General features: G+C 41.2%; 1 protein-coding gene across 28 annotated transcripts in view; it reads right to left on the bottom strand.

Annotated features, from left to right (window-relative positions):
* The window catches only part of MAGI1 (membrane associated guanylate kinase, WW and PDZ domain containing 1), a 335,583-nt gene that overhangs the window by 147,253 nt on the left and 163,308 nt on the right, over positions 1 to 25,022 (bottom strand). For all 28 annotated transcript variants that reach the window (XM_042014765.1, XM_042014699.1, XM_042014557.1 and 25 more), the window contains exon 2: positions 21,356 to 21,472. In XM_042014765.1, coding sequence (XP_041870699.1) covers positions 21,356 to 21,472 — 117 coding nt within the window. The remainder of the gene's footprint in view (positions 1 to 21,355; positions 21,473 to 25,022) is intronic.

The following is a 25,022-nucleotide window of genomic DNA, read 5'->3' as shown; positions in this document are numbered from 1 at the left end:
AAATTTAATAGTGTCAGGCTTATTTGAATGTGTATTTGTAAAATGCATTTAAAATAAGGAACTCCTGAGGGAAAACTATCAAAAAAATATGTAATTAAATACGAGGCCAGGAAAGACATCAAAGGAGTTTAAGATTTCTTCCACTGCACCCAAGAATATCCAAGGAATATAGTTCCAAGGCACAAGTGCAATTGTTTGTTCAGGTGCTGGTCACAGCCTGGTGAGTTTTGTTGCTGTAACAGTACTACAAATCTCAAGTAGCACCAGCAAAGGCAGCTGCTGACCGCCATATGGCAAATAGAAATACTTAAAAATATGTTGTAGACAGATGACCAGAAGAAATCAAGTTACTACTTGTCATCCAACAGCAACAGAGCACCCCAGTACTCAAGCAGAAGTCAAGCTTTTAAACAGCAAAAGTTTTAAGATTTTAAACTAACTCCTTTCATTTTGCTTTCGCTCAGGGCAAAGAGTACAGACATGGCTCCAGTGCCTCATTAAGCCATTCCAGCCCAAGCACTTTGCTGTGCAGATACCCTTATTTTCTGCCACTGTTTGTTTTGATAAACCCATTCTGTATCAGAAGTGTTGATGTTTGGAACATTGGAGGAGTTTGAAGAGCAAATTTGTTAAGCTCTATGAATATGGAGAGGAATTGAGTAAATTTGACACACTGGCAAAAGGAGAAAAGGGATCAGAGAACAGCCACCATAAAACCTCATTATGAAAGCACCCATGAGAGCCACTGGTTTGCACTATTACTAGATAAAGATTTTTTGTTATAATGGGGATATCTGAAATAGTGCTTAGTGCAGCGGGACACACTAACTTTACAAAGAATGTTACAACAGGTGACTATTTAATAAGGCTGCTAGAGGATCAGGTCAGCAGGTAATTCACCAGGAGTGAGCCACTTTTAAATATTTCACTAAAAGAACACACTGAGATAATAATATCTCATTTATCAGCTTGCCCTTCAAGATGCTATAGCCCTAGTATCTCTTTTACAGTGAAGCAGACCTTTTATTAGAGAAAGGTCCTTCAATTTAAAGACCTCGCCATGGTGCCAGTGGGGCCATTGGCAGCTAGAGATGCGGAGAGTTCTACAAATGAAAGCAACTTTTGGGCAGCATTCAAATCTCCCCTTGCTTAAAAGTGTAAGCTTTGTATGTATCAGATACAGCCAGCAGCAACACCTGAAAAGCCATTTCACACACTCCATTATCAGCTTCTCCTTTTAGAGACTTTCATTTCCATTTCCCAAACTTTAAATACTGCAGATAAAATTTCCCACAGTTGTTCTCTGACCCTCCCTAAGAGCTTCCAGACAGGGCTTTGGGAAGGTAGGACTTTGAAATTTCAGGGTGTTCCTTTGCTCCCCCTGCCTTTTAAAAAACACTACAACAGTAAACCAGAAAAAAAAATGCCTGCTAAAATAGTCTCCCAAATACAGCCCTTCTGAGCTACCAAAGCCCACAGTTCAGGTTGCTCAGATAGTTTTTGTTTCTCTTTGTTCCTGTAGGTATTTCTCAATATCTCTTTCATGCTGAAGTTGGACCTTCTTATTTCCCTTATAAAACCCATTTCCCACTTCACTTAGGGAGCAGCAGAGAGTAACACATGAGGCAGAGGGTTATCAGAAGGAGAAAGCAAGGCTGAGCAAGAGGAAAGCTCCTACATTACACATCTATTTTCACAGACTTGCCCAGACAATGGCAAAATATGATGTGTAAAATCTTCACATTATGGCAGCATCCATTCCTAATCTTGGAACCACCAATTCTCCACAGGGACATGTCTATTCATCCCTCAGGCAGAGTCTGAGCTAGGGAAATGTCTCAGAGACGGTGCCCTAGAAGGAATACCTCAAAATACAAGCCTACCAACACAAAGCTGAATTTACCAAAAAGACTTCTGTTGGTATAACAAGCTCCCTAGCACAGCTAATGGTAACTTTTCCATTTCTTCTGACATAATTTGGAAATTCAAGTCAATCACGCTCAGTGTGTTAGACTTTCCTAGAACTGCCATGAATCCAGCAATATTCCTTCAATTGTGTAACGGTACGTTATTTTAGTTAGGCTGGTGAAGCTCCACAGGCTAGTTTCTCTCCATCTCTTTTCCAGGGATCCTATTATCCAAACACTGAAGCAGAAACTCTACAGCTCAATGTACTGAATGGACATCTTCATCTGTGGAGAAGAAATGGGGTTTGATTCCCCATGCGATGAACTCACTGATACCGTAACACAGAGCAGCTCAAAATCAAACTGCTCTGCTTTGGAGAAGCAAAAGGAAGATGAATAGAGGTCACTAATATTTAGTCACCAAGACCTTTATAAAAGTCAGAATACTTAGACTGCAATGACCCAGAAAGGCCACTGAACTAATAAAACAATAGAATCCATGAAGTATGAGAAAGAGGAAAATGGAAAAAAATTGAAAAGGGTCCATCCAATCAAATGATATCCAAAGGAGCTGATAAGGGGAATTAAATGCTCTGTGTTGTACCCTAATAACCCAAAGAAAATCTGAAACTTCAAATAATGAGAACAGCAGGGTTCAACCTTCATGCCCCCCAAATCACATGCAACTAAAGATGAGTTCTTTCTAATGGGTAAGCAGCTGCTGAACAGAGTGATGATAAAACTAGCTCAAGTACTCATATTCCAGCTTCACTGTGGCTTTCTAAACCCTTTCCGGCTTCCCAGTGGTTTGTCACTGTGAGAATACTTTCTGGGACATTCATCTCCTTCACAAAATATCATCTCATCAGCAGGTAATGTGTGACATCCTCCCTGTCAGTCCCAGGAGTGAAGGGAAGGATTTAATGAGCACAGACTCTGAATCACTTCCTGATTAGGACTCAAAATGAGTTGACTTCATCTTCACCAGGAAAAAAAGAAATAAATTCAAGTCTTGAAGTAGAAAAGGCAAAGGGCAGTTTTAACTCATGCATCTAAATGTAGTAAACCTTTGATTTCCCTTAAGAGTTTAGGATGACAGATTATCACACATTAAAATATTGCCTTGTCAACACCAGGACACTTGTCCACTAAACTACATTCAATACACATCTTTAACCAGCACTGCATACTCTGCTACAGCCCATTCCCAGCTTCTGCTGCTGAAAAGAACTGTGATCCCCCAGTCTAAGCCTCAGGGGATGTCTCAAGCCTCAGGCTCTTGCTGTGGTCCATGCAAGAGGAAGAGGAGACTTTGTTTTCCCCCAGTCATGTCCCCACTCTTACCAAGGGCTTGCATTCCGGTGCTGAATTGTCAGTGTGCCATCACAGCAATGACACACTGTTCATCACCAGGCAGTGCTGACAGAACCTCATTTCTAACAGCACCTTCTACATGACTACTATTCAGCTGCTCCCCATTCATGTAAATTAACGTACAAAAATCAACACCAGAGAGTTCTCAATGTGAACAATAAACCTACCAAAGACTTCTAGAAAGCCTGTACCCAAAGAAGATGCAAACATGGGGGGAAAAAGGAGCAAATTTCCTTTTTTCCCCATTACATCACAATCTCAGTTACAGAGTTCTTTCAGAGCTTTTACTTTTTGTGTGCCTCACTCTCATCTTCACATGTATTAACAGACAGTGTTGTACCCTAATGAAAACAAAACACGCAAAAAAAATCCCCCACAAACAAACTAAAATTTCCAATCTGCAATGGATTGAGTGTTTCCTCAGGCAAACAAAGAAAGTGTAACACTGCAAATTCCAGGTGGGACACTACCTCTGTTTAGGTAGGCAAAGCAACAAGCTATTTTTCCACACAGTGAGTGATATCCACAGCCATATTCCAGTTGCTGACAGAACGACATTATTCATCTAGCAGGGTTTTTTTCCCTATTTCAATATGGAACATTTTCAGAAAATATATATATAAAAGTCATTTAGGCACAGCTCACTTAGGGCTGACTTGACACAAATTTATTGGCCTCAAACTGCTGGGTCAATTATTTTTCTTCTCAGGTTTCATTTTCTTAATTAATCCTTTGAAAGTCTATTTAAAAGGAAAAAAAATTCAATCTCTTCCAAGGAAAAGAGTGGGTGTTCATGATATTTTTTATCAACTAAATATTACATAGCTTTTAAGAAAAAGTTTGACTTTAGTTATCATGGACTCTCCAGTTCATGATATTTTGATGTTTGTAGTTAAAAGCAAGTGTAAGCATTTGTATTACACAGACACCAGATATATACATCCCATACAACCATGTCAACATAGGCCATATGGATATTAACATATTTATGCAAATATGCTAATCTTACTATAAGGATACACAATATCTGTCCATGGGTAAAATCAGTGGGGGTGGGGAGAACCAACCCAAGGTTAAACTATCACCCTTCCTTACATAAGCTTTTCTACTAAATCTGAAACATGCTCAAGTAATAATTTGGAGGTGACACTAACTGTCCCAAAGGAAAAGGGTTTTTTTTCCACCAGAAAGGGATAGATTTTGCCAAGCCATCTTCCACAGGTAGGTCCAGCAATAAAAAAATAAAAAATCACTAGGATAAAAATAGGAAAATACAGTAACTTTATTTTAGGGGAACAAAATTTACTATAGCCACCACTGCCAGCTTCATCTCTAATTAATGTGAAATTGCAGTAGAAATTCTGACCAATCTATGTAAATTTGGAAACTTGCTTTAAGCATGTCTTTGCTTCCACATCTGTCTACAGCTGAGATTCCTGAAGACGTTCTGCACAGTCTGAGCCAGTACATGCCTCCAGATAGAGCGCAACAGACCAAGAATATTTTTCTTACTTCTCCAGGTTTTGTTTTTCAAGTAGAAGAAACTCAACTCTCATACTAATGGATGAGAAAAAGGAAGAGTAGGATATTTGATCTGTTATTTTCTAGCAGTCAGCTGGAATTCTACTGTATATGGTCAAGAGGAGGGGGAACAGAATCTTACTCATGTGTTCAGAACAGCAACAACAGCTCAGGATTATCTGCAGACAGAAAGACCATATAGGATTAGCACAGTGAACCAGTCATCATGCTTACCAGAATATTCAAGAGCAAAACATTCAGAGGATTTCAGGACAGGATTTAGCACAATTTGACTGAAAATAGCACCACATTTTGAATAAGCTTTATTGAATACCACAGCATGCAGCACCTCTTGGCCAAAATGACTTGATGTGCATTGATTTCAGAAGCATTTCCTGTGCAACCATGTAAAGACTTGATGCACTGGAAAGCATGGAAAGCTGGCAGAAAGGTGTCTGTACACAGACTCCAAAGTGCAGGCAAGAGCCTTCCCTGCAGCATAGGAACTTTTAAACAACTGAAACTCAGGGTAAGTGTTGTTGCTGTCAGATGCAGAGTCAGGAACCCAACACCATTCAATCAGCTTCTGCTGCTGAATTAATGGCTTCATTGTTTTTTCCTTTATGCAACACTGACTGCTATGACAACCTTACCTGTGCTATGGGTTGTCAATAATGACAAAAGGGATACTCTAAGTTCCATACTGCAGGTTGGATTACCTGCATTAAAAGAATGTATTAAAAAAAAAAAAAAAAAGAAATTCAACTGGAAAAGGGTTCTTGCTGTTTACAGCAGAACCTGGCTCTGCAACACTTCAACAGCGGGGAGCTGAAATGCTCCTGGAACAGCTGCCTGTGCTCCTTCTCACAAACACTACAGCAGTTTCCCTGAAGGAAGTGAAGCATCATTCTTGGATCTACATGGATCCATCATTGCTTCCATCTGACAGGACTTAGCAGTAGACAAGGACTTAGCAGTAGACGAGGATGAGTGGAAACAAACTGGCAAAGGAGAAAACACTGCCCGTGCTTCTGCACCACCAAGTGCTTCCTTGCTCTCTCCAGACCAAAGTTACTCTTGGATATGATTTCCCACATTGAAGCAGGAGCCACACAACAACAAAGCAACAGGTTCACAGTCCAGCCCTTTGCTGAGGCAGCCCCTCTCCTTCACACAGACTGCAGCCTCCCAGGACTGAGCCAGCCTTTGCATCTTTTGCTCATTTTTCCTTGGGCACTGCAGAGTAGAAAATAAACATAAAGCTCAAGCTGCTGAACTTGGTAGTTCAATTTCAAAACAAGCTCCATACATTCATGCCATGTAGGTGTGCTAGAAGAAGTCTTATGAATTGTCTGTGCAAGCACTGCCTTAAATCCTTTTTGGCTGCCAATTCCAGCTGGTATACTTATAAACCATTCCCATTCACAGGCACACAGACTGATACCCAAGTAGCCAGAGCATGGCAAGGACAGCAAATAGATCACAAGTGATAATGCTGCTGATGTTACGTGATGCATAACCTAACCCAGCACACCCCACCAGTGCCTGGACAGAGCTCTCCAAGTGCCACTGGCACCCCCAAATATTCACTTCACAGCTGGCCAGTCACTAACAGCCTTTATTCATCTGCAGCCTTGGCTAACCTCTGAGCAGACACATGAGCTTGTCCACATTACACACTCTCACTTTATTTTTCTACACCCTTTTTGGCAATTTATACAGCAGCAAATGATCAAAGGTGCACAATGACTAAATCCTAGTTCATGGTCAACTTGGCCATTCATCCACAGAAAAGGGATACATAGAAAGGCAGCTGCAGTATATGAAGCTGCTGCAGCCACTGGTCATGCTTTACCTGTCCTGTGGGCAAATTAGGCTGATCACTCTTCATCACTATTAATCCACTGATATGTAAAAATAAATAAGTGAAATAATTCAAGCCTTGCTTGCAAATTCCACTGAAACTCCCAGCAAAAACAAAGCAATCCCTTCCCAGTGTTACAGCGGGCACAGATCACCAGTTAAGTTAGCTCTAAAGGCAAATATTCCATTTTCACTGAGAGACGCAGTGTGCCATAATATGAATAAGGAACAAAGACCCCTTTCATTCTGCTAACAAATACAGTATAGCATGTCACAAATCACAAGCGGAGCAGACAACACAATGACAGCAATTAAATGGGTGTCTTTTTAAAAGAAATACATATAATAATGACTGAATGTGTACACTCTCCTCCTCCCCAACCCTCCCAGAATTACATTGGCAAACATGGCTGTAAGTGTTTAGGGATGTTACTTCTGTTAGATAGAAAACTATCTTAAAGGAAGGGTACATCCAGCCAGTGCAGCAGGATACACACAAAAGCAGACATAGATGTTTTGTTTGGTTTTATACATGTTGTACACCTTGTTTATTGCAATTCACACAGCTTTCCCAGCTCATTCCCAATCGATGTATTTCTGGAGAAGCTGAAAAAAACATGCCCCTTTTTAACTGTTTCACTGCTGAATTCCAACTGAGACACCATTCCTGCCTGCCCCCTCCTTGCCCTCTGCCCTGGTGACCTAGACTGCACTTCCCAGCACTCACACCTGCTTAGTTTGGGGGAATATTTGCAGAAAAAAAGGACCCTTCTGGGTCCCTGCTATGCCTTTAAGCTGCGGCCAGCCTCTCTGAGCCTGTCCCCGCCTTGCTTGCCAGGGCCAGCACAGGGCACGGCTGCCCTACACCTCGTCCGAGGCAGTGACCCCGGGGAGGAAGCGCCGCTTCTCGCCTCCCGCTTTCCCTCCGGCGTGCGCGGCCGTCCCGGAGCCGCTGCATTTCCAGCCTGGATGAGCGCATCCCTCGCGGGGTCTCCTTCCTGCCCCCTCCCCGGCTGAGCCGCGGGAGAACAATGCAGGGACAGACATTTAGCAACACCTGCTGTATCGCATTAATATGCACAGGGATGTATTGATGGTTTTTCCCATCCAGCACTAAGACCGCATTGTTCGGGGCGATCCATCAGTGAGTGGATCGCTCCCCCCCACCGCCGGCCCCACAAGCCCCCTTCTGACATGTCCCCTTGTCTCCCAGCCCGGGCTGACGACCACGTTTAGGAATGCACTTCATTAAATCCGAGCTGCCCCATTCCAACCTGCAATGCGGAGGCAGTACAAAGCCAGCGCCACGCTTCCTCCCGCGTTTCTTTCAAAAGCCCCATTGTTCGGCAGGCATCTGGTCCTGATCTCAGCCTATTCGTGCCCATTGACCCCGCTTTTCGCAGCACACCCGCTCGCCAACGGGCCTCACGTAAAGCCTGCTTGCTGAATTAAAAAGCAGCACTAGCCATCTGTCCTCCCAGGCTGGGCTCGGGCTGCCAGCCCCGCTCCGCAGCTCCCTTCCCAGCCCCACTGCCTCCCCTCGCATCCCAACCTGCGGCTGAGGCACCGCTGCGTTCGCTCACTAAACACACACCCGGCTTAGCGCATTTGCTGCTTTTCATTCCTTACGTTAGCATCAAGGAAAGGAAGGGGTGGGGGGGGGGGAAGGAAGAGAGAGAATACAACAGAACATTCTCACTTGCCTGAGTCCTTCGAAATTCAAGCACAAATACAAGATTAATCCTTCCTTTGTGAGGTCTTGTCTTTAAGTCGTGGTATGTAATGATCCTCAGCACTGCAGCAGAGGGGAATAAAAAATGCAGGGATCATAAGCAGGGGGAGGACAGGGCTTACTTACATCAGGGTTTCTGCCACATGACAATAGGTTTGAGAGGGAAGAATAAGCTGGCAGCAGCAGCTGACAGTGCAAAAGGGAGAATGCAGAAGCCTGCCTTTTATATTATTGGTGACATTTCTAACACATGACAACAATTTCCATCTGTATTTAAGCTGGGAGTGTGAGGAAAAGAGCATTACATCACAACTCCTCTATTCCTAGGGGCTGTGGAATATGTAGGCCAGAGGGATTAAAAAGCACCTGTGTATGCTGGAGATCTGAAATACCACAAGGCAGATTTTCCCTCCTCTCTTCTTTCTCCCTCACCCTCTTTCTTCCTCTATCACCTGCACTGAGCTGCTGTTTGAGAATATGCCCGGGGAAGTGCAAAATGGTATTGTCCTAGTTAGCAAGGCTCAAGCATGGGGGAACGATGCGAATATGTGTTTCTGGCTCTGTCTCTCTCTCTGTAGGAGACACAGCACTCATTTTTGCAAGCAATCAGACAGAATACAGAGCATCTTCCTGTTTTCTGCTGTGCTTGTCCCAAGGGCTTCGAGTTTCTCTCAAAGTACCAACTTTCGTCTTCCTTTTAAGTCTGCAGGGAATTTCAGTGACAGTAGCAGCAGTGATTTTTCCTCCCCCTTGCTTTTACAGCCAACAGGTGCCTGTATCTTTTTAAAAGTAAACATCCAGAACAGGGGCCAAAGACATTTTGGAAAAAGCACTTGACTGCTTCAGAGCCAGCAGGTGTCCATCTTGGACGCTTTCCACATATCTCACAGGACACGATTGCTCAGATGCAGCTCCAAAATCCCAGGGGGCTCCAGCCTTGCAAGGAAACCTGCTCCCCTGCAGCTTCAGGACTGCTTTGCTGGGGCTGATGCAGCTACACTGAGACAAGCAGGGACATGGGAACCCTGGGGATGGCATGGGAAGCACTGGTGGGGTGGGCAGAGGGCGGTGTAGGGCCACTCCTGCCACTGTGCCCATGGCCCAGTGGGTTCAGCACCAGTTCTGCTCCTGGAACAAGCTGAATTTTGACCCACACCAGCCGAGAGCCATCGCTGGCAAAGCAGCTCTGCACAGGACACAGCTCACAAGTCCACAGCACCTCTGTGAAAGAGCCAGGCAAGGGAAAACATCATCATCTCACACCACCAAACCCAGCAGCAAAAACAGATGCTGCTCTTGCTGATGTACCCAGTCCTCAAAAGTGCTTGAATTAGGTAGGGGAAAAACACCACTGAGAGCCAGCAACCCTTGTGTTACCTTTATAAGAGATATGGCCACACACTAACAGGAGATTGGCCTGCTTATAAACAGTCTTAAATTTATGGGACATCAGTATTTTCATGAAAACACCAGCTGGGCCAAGGTGCTGGCCCATTATATGTCTCTTGTTTAAGAAGAAAAGCCAAAAATTCTTTGCTCAAGATCACGTTCCTGATCTTTCAACACTGGCCTCTTTGAGCCATAGACGATTTTTTGGGTATACGTCTGGTCAACTCACAGCTGCCATGGGAACTCCAAAGCCTTTGATAATGTTGGGTTTAGAATACTGCATACAGTAAATTTGAAGACTGCAATACAAAAATAAATTACTCCGAATTCCTTGCCCCTCCTCTTCATGTCCACAAAACAAAAAAATCTGCATGAACCACACTGAAACTCTTTCAACCAGATGAAACTTCAATGAGGTAGTACCTATGTGGAACATTCCAGAAAAAAGCCTCTTTATTAAAAAAAGAAATGGAGCATTTTACTTTAGATTTATTCAGAGATGCAGCTCCCCAGTCGTTTATGGAAACTCTTTCATAAGATTTAAAAGAAGGGAAAAAGGAAACAATGAAATGACTTATTTTTAATCTGGGGTTTAAAGGCTTTTTTCTTTCCAAAAAAAAGTCCCACACACAAAGAAAGAAATTCAATGCAAACCTCTGTTTCTGTATCATGAAAGCCCCTTCCAGCACCAGAGTAATCAATTTCTCAGAGCTTGTGTGGTCTACAGCAAAAGCCAAAGAAGGTATTTAAGTTTATACAGCCTTCAGCATTTTGATGGCTTGCTTTCGAAATATGACATGTTTAAATTTTATAACTTTTTTTACAGTTAGTTATGTCTTAAGAAAATGGTTGCTCTCAGTATAAAAAAATAGAAAGAATGGAGAATAAATGAAATTCAACCTGTTTTTGAGCTGTTTGCCCATTCTAAAATCAGACTAGCTCAAAGTTGCACCACGAAAAACTATTACAGTTGTAATTACAGCTCTCATCATTATAGTATAGCCAGTCTTAATTTAGCATCAAACACTTTGGCTCATATGAACAGCGAAGAAATATTAAATAAGAGTGGTGCTCCAAACACCAAAAACTTATTACCAGATAAGCATCCACAGAAACTTACAGGAACAGCAAAGCAAATACTTTGTCAGATGTAAGAACTCTCTACCTTTTCTAGAGCTGAAAGTCATAAGCAAATCATAAATCACTTTAGGATGGGGAAAGGAGTCTTTGTCCTTACGGTAACCCCAACTTCCCACCATGAAAGAAGGCCATCTTGAGACAAGATTTTACAGCTGGGATTTAACTCACAGGGTGGAAAAAGTGTGAGATAGAGCACTCTTGTAGGTAGGAACAAACTTCTACAACAGACTTCTCATTCTTTCATCAGTACATTTTGGATCCAATTCACTTACCATGTGGGAACAGCAAATGGGGAACAAACTGTGAATTCAAATAACTGTAAACTCAGCAAGATGTGGAAATAAAACACAGATGGTGCACTTCAGATTAAGGGTCAGCATTTCAGCGTCACTTTCCACTTTTACATTGTGATAGGTGATGTATAACAACCACCTTCTCCTCGAGACAGCACTCTAATTAAACCATGACTCACTTAGGAAAACAAGAGGCAAGTGATACCTCCTTGGAAGCCTCCTGCCAGTTGAGAGGAGCTAAGGTTACTTGGTTGAACTGTGAGTTTGCTGCCTGACAATTAATGTTTAGGAGTGGAAGTTGTCTCCACTAGAGAGGCATGGCTGACAAAAGTTTCTTCAGCATTTCCATCTTCCTGCACACTACAGCAGGGCTGCTTTGCCTGGCAGGGCTGTGCCCAGTACCCACATGGTCCCTCTTCACCACCTACATTTCCAGCAAGAGTTTGCAGAGGTTGCTCTGATACCTGTTTGCAAAAACCAAGAACACAACCCACTGCTGCCAACATTCCCCAGTACCAACCCTTAGAAAGTGCTCAGTCCTAAAACCCCTCTGCAGGTCTGCACCCTGCTTGCCTGAACACTGGGTTAATTTTATTCTTTCAGACCCATTTTGTCCAAAATCTGAGGAATGGAATTTAGGATTACTTTATTCTGGCTATTAAGTGTTAATTGCTTGCCCAGGGCCCTCTAGAAAAGGGTCGTCTGCCTGTAAGCACAAGTTCAAAGAAGAAATAAAGGAGTAAGTACAGATTAGATGACAGAAAACTGTAAATCTATAGGAGCTTGAAATGCCAGATAGAGAGAAGCAGTAGTGATTGTAAGGTGATTATTACCTTCAAAATATGCCGGAGGTTGTTTATCAGACCAGAGTTAATGAGGGAGAAATCTAATAGAACTATAATATTAAATTTACCACTTTAATGGTATCATCAATGTTCTATAAATGTGGGCAATTTACAGAATGTCTGTCAGTGTGATTCTCCAGTGTGGTTAGTTTCACAGAAGCAGCACTGTTGCACCTCATCAGCTTTTCCCTTCCAGAAAACACTGGGCATTTTGCAGAGGATTGCTGAGTGAGATAGCAATCTATATCTTTAAAATGATGGAAATGCAAAAATGGGAAAGTTATTTATGAACATGATGGAATGTTCACATTCCTGCAAAAGCTGTGTCCATCTCTCTGCCCCACTGTTGAGTCCAGCCTTCCTATTTCTGCACTGCCATGTAGTGTCCTGCTGAGTTTTCCATGACTCTCTTTCACAACCTGCAACTCTCTTGCTGCTCTCCTCAAAACCTTCCAGATCTGGATTTAGGGGAACTGCTAATAACCTCACTATTCAAGCACATTTTCAGCTCTCCTGTGTTATCCCCCTGGGAACAAAAGAAAACACTAAAAAACTCACACCCTAGAATAACATGAACAAAGATGGTAGTAAGGGCTCATAAATAAACACTTACATGAAAAGAGTCAAAATACACAGTTTCAAGATTTTGATTACTAATTCAAAAGACCTGTGAACAGTAGGAGATGGTAAATGCTGTGTTTATTAATAGCCATCTCCTCATGTATTCAAGGAAGAGTTTGCTAAAAGCAGCAGCTTCTTAATGTGGAGTTCCTCCTTCCCTCAGCATCTGCTCCAGCACCTCACTTCTGAGGTTTGCCAGTTCAAATCCCTAATACAGCAGAGATCACCTGCAAAGTTTCAGCATATGACAAATGTCCAATTAAGTAGCTTTAAATTTTGGTACTTGAGTTTCCATGATGGTCTAAGATAAAAAAAAAAGTACCATCAATGTCTCTAAAAAGCCTTTTTATAGGCCTTTCACCAACATCAACTTTTGTTTACTGTTTTCTCCCCTGGTAAATGAAGCGTTAAACCTGAAGTTCAGTGAAAAAGTGCAGGTAGTGAATGAATGATGAAGTATGAACTATAATTCAATAGCAGATGATACTTCTAAAGGTCTTTGATGAGGTTTTCCTCCATATTCAGCTTGAAAAAGACCATACAAGAAGAACTGCCAGATCACTATCCACCTGATTACCCTGTGATACACATCTCATTTTGAAGATACATTAGCCTTTCAAAGAGCCATTTATTAAACATTTCCATTTAAATAAAAATTTTCACAACCCTCAGTGAAACAGATGTATTCCCTCTTAAATCACTAATTAAGAGCAGTCTGGGACATTACAAAGCCCTTTAAAAGGAATTCAGAGAACTAGTGTCCCCCTTAAATAAATCTGTTCTGGCAATGACCCAGGAATCTTGACTTCATAACTCAAAGCTCTAATTATTCAAGAGAAGATTATAAAAAAAGGATATATCTAGACTGTTAAGACTAATAAGAAAGATTTATTTTTCCTTCAATAGGGGCAGAACTACAAATATTTGTTCTATTTTTTCTACCCTCTTATTCACTTGGGGTGGGGGGAAGGAAATCAGTGAAGATGAATTTACAGAGTTATTCCCAATAAAGGTACTGGATATGACTCTCCCCAAAGAAAACCAGCTAGCAGAATCTAAACAGCTTTATAAATGATTACACGGCTAATCGCCTCTCTGCTGAAATAAAGGCAAAAAGGATTTAGAGGACAAATACAGCACACTTTATGGAGGAAGCATGTAATGTTAAAAAAAGGATAACTGTTTGAAGATGAAATGTGGCAACTCTGCATCCCCATCAAAGCCATCAGGAGCTGGCATCTGCCACTGGCCCCCTGGGCTCAGAGACTGTCACGGTAGCAGGATGTGTGACTGGGAATCACAGAGGAAACTCCTCCTCTACCATCCCACTGGTTTTGCCCACGCTGTATTGCAGGTATCACACTGGACCAAAAGAATATCATATAAATGCAATTTACAGGTGTTCCTTTTTAAACACTGACATCTTTGATGGAAAGCACAGGACTTTTGTCATGGTGAAACCACCAACATGCCCAAGCACAAACATACCTATACAGTGACGGGGATGCTTTCTGGAGGGAGTTAATCATGAAATACCAAATGTGAAGCCCAAATGCAAATGTGAGTGGAAAAGCAGGTTAAAGAACAGCTACATATTTAATTTTACCTAATTTTAAAACAATCCTTTTGCTTGGAACACTCATTCTCTTGCTTTGTAGCATAATCAATACACTGAAACCCTTAAACAGATGCATGGTGATAGCTGAAAAGAAATCAAACTGCCTAAAAATCAAAAGCTGTGGCACTGCAGCCATCACAAAAGATCTTATCAGGACCCTGGGACATCACATGAAAAACTGTGGCAGGACAGAGCCAGTTTTGAAGTAAATAATGTGGGGTAATTCATCTCCATGCCTTCAACCTCCAAACAGCAGTACCTGCTCTCAGGTCTGATTTACTCTTTGCTCTCACAGAGACTCTCACCTTGGAAACCTTTATGTTTTCAAACATATGCAGAGACATTGTTTGCACTACACCTAAGTATCCACTCACAGCTGCTTTGCCGTAGTACAAAGCAACTGTGATGAAAAACCTGCAAAATTAAGTACACTGGGGACTAACAAAGAAAACAAAGAAAACTGGCCATGTAATCTCTTCCCACACTTCTTACCCAAATCTCCTTTGGCAAGTGGCATGGGAGAGCATATAAGGCTGAGCTCCTCTGCTTTGTACTGTTCTCTGGTGCCTCATTCAATTCCAACTGGGTGTAGAGTGAAATACAAAAAAAAGCTATTCCTCACAAACGGGGAAGCAGATGGAGCAATATTTGCTATCATAAGCGCTTTTATTTCCAAAATTAAAAAACAAAACAAACAAACCCACCCCCAAACAATAGTTTCACTGACACAAAAATGTGCTATTGATCTGAAAGGACAGACCAGATGGCAAAAAGGTCCTGAAGTCTTCTAGATTAAACAAAAATCATTGTCTATAGAAAGGAACTAAACTACAGAAATATTAGCCCTGTTGCTCAAAACAGGGTATTTTTCTCTCTTTTAAAAGTGAAAACACATCTGGTTCACTAATAAGTGAAAGAATTATATCCTTGAAAACTGCAGGGGACACTGCTGCAATTTGGCACTCCCTGGAACACAGGTATAAGGATTTTCTAAAGCCAGTAGTTGTATTCAGGATACAGTCCCTGCTGAACACGCAGGAAAAATTAAATGTGTATACACTAACTGGCAAGGAAAATATACCTCATATTATACAGAGCTAGATTAACTCACAAGCAAATATTCTTGAGAAAAATTATCTTTACATACTGCTGCTATCCATATGTTGCAACACAGTGATAATGCCACTATTTAAAAAGTACTTAAAACTTTTTCCTAACATAAATATTGTAAAACTATTAATTATTTTTTATGTGTTAGAAAAGAGTCTGCTGCTCCTCATCTTATCAGTGTGGGCCTTCAAATGAATATTTCATGGACCTTGCAACTATTTCTCATTACCAAAGCAGAATTACACCTCTAGGAAGAGAATGGCAACAAAAGGTACTTGGATAATAAATACATCTGCAGGTCTGGAAAGCGTTTGAGAATTCAAGAACATTTGTGTACATAAACTGATGATTTATTGCCTGGGAAGAAAACTAATGTGCACTGTCAGTGATTCTGTTTATCCTTAATAAAAATTAGTACCTAAAAATAACTTCGAAATTGTAGCTCAAATATCCACACATGTAAAAACACATTCATTTGTAACATAAAGGTCTTTATGCTTCATTTCAGCAATGTTTCCCAGTATACTGACACACTTTTGTGCTCACTATTCTAAAGAGCCTTCTGTAACCTGGTTTGCATATCCCTTTTATCAATTCATTCTGAAGTTCAGAAATACTTATGGGGCAACCCAGAGCTACAGGACTTTAAAAACCATCCTGGGAAATCACCCAAGTCTGCACATTCGACAGGAGTTTCATCACACCCCAGCCCATTTAATCTCTCTAGTCCTCCATTACCTGCAGGTGATGGTAGTTATGCACAGAACAGCTTATTCAGCTCCTGGAGAAACTAAACTGCCCTTTGGAAGTTCAATTATCCATGAAAATCTTTAATGCAGATAATAAGCTTCAATGTGCAGTCTACAATCACTTACTAAAGTTTGTCCTATCAAACTGTGAAGTTTTGTTGTTCAATATTACTGGTCTTGCTTAGAAAGGAAGACTTTTCCTTTGTACCAGGAGATCGCTTGGAATAAAGAAACTTACTTTCAAATTTCCCACTGAAATGTGAGAGAGCTCAGGCCAGCCAGGTGTGTGGGTGTCATTGGCTTTTTCTGAGCCTCCTCACAGATCACTCGACACTTACAACCATTGATTTTTATCCATTTCTTTCCATTTTGCTCCATGCTCCTTTGTAAGACCAACCACAACAGTTGGAGCTACTGTTCTGTAATTGAGGACAGAGAAACAGATCAAACTCTGGGAAGGTGAGAGAACAGACAGCAGAAATGAAAGTAGTAAATCTCTAACATTCAGATCTCCAGTCAATTAATCCCAGGACATGTACTTATTTTGGGGAAGTGAATCAACCATTGAATGATGACCTCCTGACATTTTAAAAACCAATTTTGTGAAGAAAAGGTGAAAAATAAAAAGAAGAATGCCATATAGTATCTAGCCTGACTTAACTCTAGGCTAGCCACTACACTGTCACCTTTTCATCTACCATCAAAAAGACCTTGCACCTTCCAGAGTTTTGCTTCTGAAGACTGCAGCCTGGCAACGAAAGGGATTGCACAGTACTGAAATAAGATTAACTGTTATTTCAGTCATGTCTGCACCAGGTATACTGCTTTGGCAAGTAAAGGTACAGACACCAGACCCACCATAGCTGCCTCTGCATGTCGCACAGGGCTGAAACAAGTGAAGAACCAAGTAAATGGAAAAAAAACCCCAAAAGCAAACAACATGCTGAGATAAGCTTTTATGGAAGTATAATCTTTCTGATTCCTCCTGATGCACTTCGAAAAGAAAACTGCTGCCAGGTTGTTGAGTATAAGCAACTAGGACAAATGGCCAGTACTGCATGTTTATGTTAAACAGATACCCTCTGCCATCATTTCAAAACGAGGATGATTATCATGTCTGTTCAGCCTTCTGTGAACAGTGGTTTGGACATTCTGCTGCATTAGTACCTTAAAGTAAGTTGCTATCGCGTATCTTTCTCAATAAACACTGTTGCACAGATATTTCCAGGTAAGGCTGTTTGGAAAAACCTATTTAATGGATATACTCTTAGATGAACTTCCAACTAATCACAATTTCCACTAGGTGAATCTTCACATACAACAATCCTGTTTGGGGAAGTCCTGCTCTTAGAAACACTCTCTGAAACCTAAAGCCAGAATGTCAACACACTACATCCCTGACTCTCAGCCTCCCCCAAATCTTCAGTGAGCACTGGTGGACTTAAATGTGGCAGAGGGTGCCCCAGCAAGACTACTCACACAGTTGATAAACCTGCCCTCTTGCTCTCAAGTGTTTGGGCTGGCAAAATTGAGCCACTCTAGAAATAAGATGTGGCCCAAGTCTTTGCATCAGTCAAAGCACTTCTGGTAGAGGCATGGCCAAAGGGTAATTGTGGAATTGTTGCCATCTCACAGTATAGTCCAAGCTCAATGGAGCCATTATCTACCCCAAAACAGAGCATTATTTCTGATCATCTTCATTAGGCACATCAAAACACAGAAAAAATGTGGTACTTAAAATCAAAAAAGTTAAAGGGATAGCTAGAGATTGAACCAGCATATTACTAATCTGCATGATGTACTGATGGATTTTTGTCTAGTTTTGACAATGGAAACTACATGCTAGGAATGAAAAAAGTAATTAATCTGAACATCTATGAGAATAACTTTGCTCAAGTTTTGAAAATCTTAATTTTTCTTAAACAAAAGACAGAAATATTTTAAAGTAAAGGCTCAGTGAAGTTTACAATGAAATGAAAGCCTCAGGAAGAAAGTCAAGGAAATAACCCAGTGGTGGTTCATATGAAGTAAAAGCTAGTCCAGTGGCTGAACTATACTAACTCTTCCAAAGATTTGTCCATTGTAGCATGGCTTCATAACCACTTATACACCATCCAAATATATAAATAGGTGCCCTGCCTCTCTTCCTTACTCTGCCTTGGTCCTAGATTATGCTACTGCTCAAGTTGTAAACTCAGAGGGGAATGCCTTGGGTCTGTAAATAAACCCGTGGGTTTGGTGTGATAGGAACAGCAGAGAACTCACGACTCAAGACAACCAAACTTGAAGGCCACCTGGAATCTTGTCACAGCTGTTGTTTACTACAGAACATTGCAGGAAAAAATCAGCTCAGTGGGGAGCTGGGAGCTGAGGGTATGAGGACTCAGAGGAAGTGTGCTGGAGGGGCAGATGGCACCGAGGAGCAGGGAAAGACTTCAGTTTGCAAAAATATGTATGTGGTTCACCAACTTATTTCAACAATACTTTACCTTTGTGTCCATTTCAAGGTCTCATGTCTTTATGATAGTTCTCACATTTAGGGATCAAATTCTCTGATCTCTCAGCAAACCATCCTGTGTCACCCATACAGGCAATGCTCCTATGGCCCCTCTGTGAGCTGGCATCATCCCACTCATCCTCAAGAGTTCATCAGAAAATAAATCAAACTCTTAACCAACTCTCCTAAAAAAAAAAATCTAAATGATACTTAAGCAGTGTGTCATTGACAAAATAACAAGGTTGAGTCAAATTTTCTGCATCTTTCCTCCCTTCTGCTTGACCTCTGTCTTCTACAAAAGCTGTCACTGTGCCTTCACTCAGTTCCAGAGCCAAGCACACAATGGGCACAGGGTTGTGTGGGAAACAGGAACCCTCTGGGTTTTCTCACCACTGGTACCAAACCAGTCAGCGCTGAACCACGTGCTATTCTCACCAGAATTTCTGGGCAAGAACTGGTTAACAGCACCTTTTTCCATTTTGCATTTACTAATTATCACTTCATTTAGCCCTTATATTAGTGTGATAAAAAGCAGCTGTCAGGCCAAGCATGCTCAGTCCAAGTGACCTTGTGTTCTTGTTTCTGTTTACCACATAAGCAGCAGGGAATTCCATTTTCAAAATACAAGGCTTCATAATCCATTAGCACTAGAGATTGGTCCAGGGCTCTGGATTTACTGGTCATGTGTACCAAGGAATAAAAATATGACCATACAGCCAGATTAATCTCCAGACCTGTAAAGCATCCCAACCCACTATACAGCAGTCTCACTCCAAGCCACATATGAATATTAGCATCATTCTTAAAAGCTACCATCAATACCATCCCCACAGTAAATGAAGCAAAAATTAAATGCTACCTGCCCGACAAATTAGAAAGTGTGGAGACACACAATAACCAACACCACTTCTTGGATTTTCCACTTGTTTCACAAGTGAAACATAAGTTCTGATGTTCTTATTAATACACCAACAACCCACATCTCCCCCATCTATTTCTAAAAGGCAGGAATCCCTTTCACTGCTCTTAATTTTAAATCAAAAGCAAGTCCAAGCAGCTTAGCTCACCATCAAGTTCAATAAATCAGATAAAAGAATCAATGGAAAGCATTTCAAAATGTAACCTTGGTAACGTGTAAAATGTTTCCCCAGAACTTACACTCATTTGCTCTATATGCTGCTTTAGGAAATGAAATATCACACATAGGCAGAAGGACATTAGTATCACAACACTGTGTCTCCCAAGCCTAACACTGCACGTGCTCTCCTGGAAGGCACTTTTTGCAGTATGCTTTAAAAATCTGCAGCCTGCCAAGTTAGGTGATAGAAAAATAATCATATTTCATGCTGACAAAATGGAAATGTTCAATAGGAAACAATAATCCATATTTATTCTTTATGGCCATGCACAGTACTTTAAACATAATTTGTTTCGTGCTTTTCACCGATTAAATGAGCATAAACTCAATGGTGTTATAACAGCATCTGCCATTTGAAGAATCAACATTTGTCAGTGTTACCACTCAACTTTAACTGGTCTTATGCAGCCCTCCTGCATGCAACACTTAGACTGAAAATGACTATTACTGTGTGTACCACTATGTGATATTTGTTGGCAAATACTGATTTTGAGTTGCAACATAATTATTCAATATTTATATAAGTCTACCAGGATAAACAATCTCTGATTCACAACGAGACAGAAAACTTCAAATTATTTTACTGCTTATCTCAGTATCCTATAACTAAGATGTTTACTAGTTCTTACTCCAGTCTGATCTAAAGGGCATACCATTATTCCCACAGCTCAGCCAAGTTAAGCAAATAAGCCTTTTGCTTAGAAGAGTGTCCCCTGCCACGTGTAGAATGTCAAAGAGAGGCGCAACAAAGTAGGATCACTCTCTACTCTTTGTATGTACCCCCAAAATGCCAAGGACAGTCTCATTTTGAGTAGTGATTCTGACCTTCTAAAGATTACCATGCTCCAGACTTCTTAGTTTTTCTTCTGGTTCTTGGGGTTTTTTTTGTTTTGTTTGTTTGGTTTTATTGGGATTTTTTGTTTGTTTTTTGGTTTGGGTTTTTTTGGGGGTTTGTTGTTCTTGCTGTTGTTTTGGGGTTTTTTTGTTTTGTTTGTTTTGGTTTGTTTTTTTGAGTGAAAATGAGCATTTCTTTCTCAGCTTTGCTAACTCTTGTTGTTTATCTCCTATGTGAATCAAGGATGACCTTCCAACACTGGCAGATACCTGCAACAATGGCACCCAGCCATAAAATGCTGTTCAATCTACAAGTTAAACAAGCATCAGATATAAAGTTCTGCTCAGGAAATAAAAATAGAAGCTTCTTTTTTATTCACAGGTTTTAAACCAATAAGCAACATTCACCATCGTGGTGTTAACATAGACTATTTCTAAAGGCAAGCAATCACTTCATGGCAGGTTTTTTTAGGGTTTTTCTCCACATTAGGCATCACAAGGCTTGCATCACACCATCAACTGCTCCAAAAAGGTAACCAAAAAAGCCTAATTCAGAGATGAATCATTTTCCTTTTCAACCCTATCTGCTGTCACACATGGAAGTCTGCCCAAGCTGAAAAGAGTCTCCCCCACAGCCGTGCACACCACCACAGGAAGGCTGCCCCAAAAATAAAGATGAAATTCTACCACATGTAGTCCAGCAGGTCAATGTTTTGTTACTTACAAGGCACAGCGTGGCGATAAAGATTATCTCGGATGGTCTGCTGCAAATCGTGATCCGGCGACCCCTTCTGAAACCTCTGGTTGAGGTAATGCCGCAGATCTTTGTTCAGTCTGCTTCCTGCAAAGAAAAAAACAACCATTTATTTATTTCTAAATGCACACAATTAACATTTCTAATTGAGGCAAATGTTAGATTTCCATTCAGAGTCCCCTAAATTATAGCATGCTGACTTTATGAGCAGAAGCCCATCTTCCTCTACAAATGGCTAATTACCAAAAATAACTTGCTGTAAACAAGAGGTCTCTCTTGTCTCATAATGCATCTTTCTTCCTGTGGTGTTAAACAGATCATCATTCCCTTTTATCACTTATTTGTCTGAGCAAATGGAGACAGATGATGGGAAAAAGAAGAAAAATAATAAAGGTATTGCTTTTGCAAGTCACTGGAGGGTGAGCTGGGCAGAGAGACAGAAGGCAAAAGCTACTCCCACTGGAGGTACTAATAAAGCTGAACATGGCAAAAAAAATCAAACAAGTGCTATACTTCACACTGGTATCTATCCCAACACACAGCAGGAGTTACCAAAGTATTGACTTAACGAATTAAGAGCACCCAAAGTCCTTAAAAACAACAAAATAATACCCAATGCTTTTCACTTAAATCTATGTTATTTCCCTGTTCAGGTTTGAACACCGTCAGAAGCGTGAAAGAAGATAAATGAGTTGAAAACAAAGCAAAAACAAATGAACACACACACAAAAAAAAAAAAAAAAAGGAAAAAAAAGTAACTCTTAATGAACATTGTCAGTTGCTGAATACCAAATCCTTTTTTTGTAGTAGAATATATGAACTGAAGAAACTTAATGAAGTCTTTTCCCAAAAATCTTTCCAAGTTTGGAGTAACACTGACATTAATTTGACCGTAGAGCCAAAACAGGGATTGAAACTCTTGTGTTCTAAAATGAAAAGAAAAAAACCACTGGAAAAGCTTCTGAGAAAAACACAACCAGGATGATCAAGGCCTGCAGCAGCTGCTACACAAGGACCAAGAGGGGGATGCTGCAGCCTGCTGTGGACATCAGCCTCCAACATGACCTGAGGTCACCTGAGGACTGGGCAGTGCTTGCCTCTCCCAACACAAGGACAGAGACCCCAAGGAAAGCTAAATAGGAGCTGGTTAAGAATCCTGCAACAGGGGCAAGAGTCCGCAGGCTGTGCAGCTCTCCCTGGAGAGCACTGTGGGGGCAAGAAGCTTATTCAGGAGATTCAAGGGGAGATAGAAAAGCATTTGTAAGACAGACCCATTGGGGGCTGCAGAATGCCAGGATGGTTTGGATTGGAAGGGACCTTAGAGATCATCTTGTTCCCACCCCCCTCCCATGGGCAGGGACACCTTCCAGTGGACCAGGTTGCTCAATGCCCCATCCAGCCTGGCCTTGAAAAGAAGAATGAAAAGGAAATCCCTTGAACTTAACATTAATTGCTGGTGGCTGGGAGACCTGGGAAAAAAATGGGGGAATATCAAATATCTTGCTGTTTTCCTTCCCTTTGGCAGGCATCTTATTAATGCCCCAGCTGAAGCCAAAATGCTGGACTATGTGGACCTCAGGCTGAACCACTGCAGCTGTTTCCACAGTCTTTTATTATTTGCATTATGATTTTTTGGATTGTGAATATGTAATGCAGAGATCATCTCAATACATCTGGACACAGAATGCAGCCTCACAGTTTCAGATTCCTGGCTGGAGCCTCTAGGAATCACTGCAGAGCAAATCAAGAATAATAATACTGCAATGGAGTCTGGGAGGCAGCAGCAGCACCAGGCAAATGGTGAAATAAGAAAGAGTGCAGATTGTTATATGACCATGGGCAGGATCTAACTACTGCAGCCCTGCAGCATTTAATCAGAAATGTTGGTTTAAAAACAAAACTAAACACAAAAAAACCTGCAGTTTGAAGTACTATGTCAAATTTTTAAAATAACTATGTAATTTGTATTTAGATCCCCCTGACAGCTTTTCCTTTTAATTAAATCTCTTTTTGAAGAAAGGAAGGCTCAGGCAGCAGGCCCAGCTATTAACAGAAGGAAATTTCTTAAAGACCAAGATGCTCATAACAGAAATAAAATAACAAAACTGAAATTAAGGGAGATGTAATTGGCTCAAAACACTTTCCTGAGTGACCCCAGCAACACCCCTCACTCCCAGAGCAAATTATCAACCCATTTTCTAACAAGTGGTCTCCAGTTATTACACCATGGAACTGGTTTTCCACACAGGAGGCACTTGGAGGGTTTGGTAGACTTGGAAAAAAAAAAAAAAAACTACAGTTTTTCAGTATCAGAGCTGACTTTCCAAACTCCAGATGTTTGATTTCATACCACATTGTTTTACTCCAGAGGGAGACCGGGCAAAAAAAAGAGCATCTGCTGAAATAATAAAGTAGTTCTTTATCTTTTAACTAAACAGTCCATATTTTTCTTTGCACAAGAGAGAGTAAGGCAAGGTGGTTTTTCATAGCAAAAAAGGACAAATATGACAAACTGTTTGGGCATAATGCAAGGGCTTATTCCAGGGAAGAAATTAATGCACAAAACTGAATGTATCACATAAGTAAACTTTCTTCCAAAATACTGTGTGATCCCTGATTCAATGATTTATGTCACAATAGAGTCTTGAGGTGCATAAACTCTGCTGAGCTAGGGCTTGTTTGACCACAGAAAAGATGCAATTTAATGATGATATCTGCTTTTAGCTTCCCTCTGTGCCCATTCCATCTAGCATCTCAGTCTATTAAGGCCCCACTGGAAAGTTTGGTTATTTGGTTTATGCAGGAGCTGGGATTTCCCAGCTGAGTCACTGAAGCACTAGTTAAAAAGACACTTGCAAAAACAGGGGCTATAGCAACACTTACACTCACATAAGTGTCCCCTCTGGGAGCTCAGAGTGATGCTTATTTCTATTACATTTATTTTAGAAAAGAAGGAAGAAGAAGAAAAAAAAGAGGTAAAAATAAATGCAACCCTCAAGAAGCTTGCTAAACTACATTCCTGTTGCTAAATTCCAGGAAAGTCTTGACAGAAATAAAGCCTTCTTGTAGCCCTGATGATCTCAGCTCAGCAGTCACTGAGGCCACAAGCTGTGGGTATGAGCAGGTTCAGGAACTCCCTCCACTGCATGGCAGAAGAAAATGAGCTAACACAGAAACTAACTCTATGTAGGAAGCTGCCAAAGGGATCCAGCCTGGAATACATTGGATTTTTTTACCACTTGAAATGTTTCTCTCCGCTCTGATCTCTTCCAAAAATCTCCCCAGAGTTGAGAGGGCATGCACTGGCATTATTTAGTAGGTCCTAGTGGTGCACGTGAGTTTATAAACTCTGCTATACTCTTAGTCCAAAACGTACACACCCATAATCTTTGAGAACCTGAAAAATATGCCAGTGACATTTCAGCAACCTCCTCTGTGCAAATCTTGCAGCAAAATTCACTCTGATCCTCAGGGGCATCACTGGCTCATGCAAACTCCCTCTGAGACCAAGCCTCACCTTTGACGGCTTCTGTCCATGCACCAGCCAGCACCAGACTAAAAGATGGACAGGTACCCAGAACCACCTGATTTTATGCAAAAGTCCTCCCCTTTGTAAAATTTAAATCCATGTCATTGT

Source organism: Corvus kubaryi, unplaced genomic scaffold (assembly GCF_017639235.1).
Source record: "Corvus kubaryi isolate FWS band 111438036 unplaced genomic scaffold, C.kubaryi_AGA036_p1.0 136, whole genome shotgun sequence".
In the NCBI taxonomy this organism is placed as follows: domain Eukaryota; kingdom Metazoa; phylum Chordata; class Aves; order Passeriformes; family Corvidae; genus Corvus; species Corvus kubaryi.
This window is presented reverse-complemented; position numbering and strand designations above follow the sequence as displayed.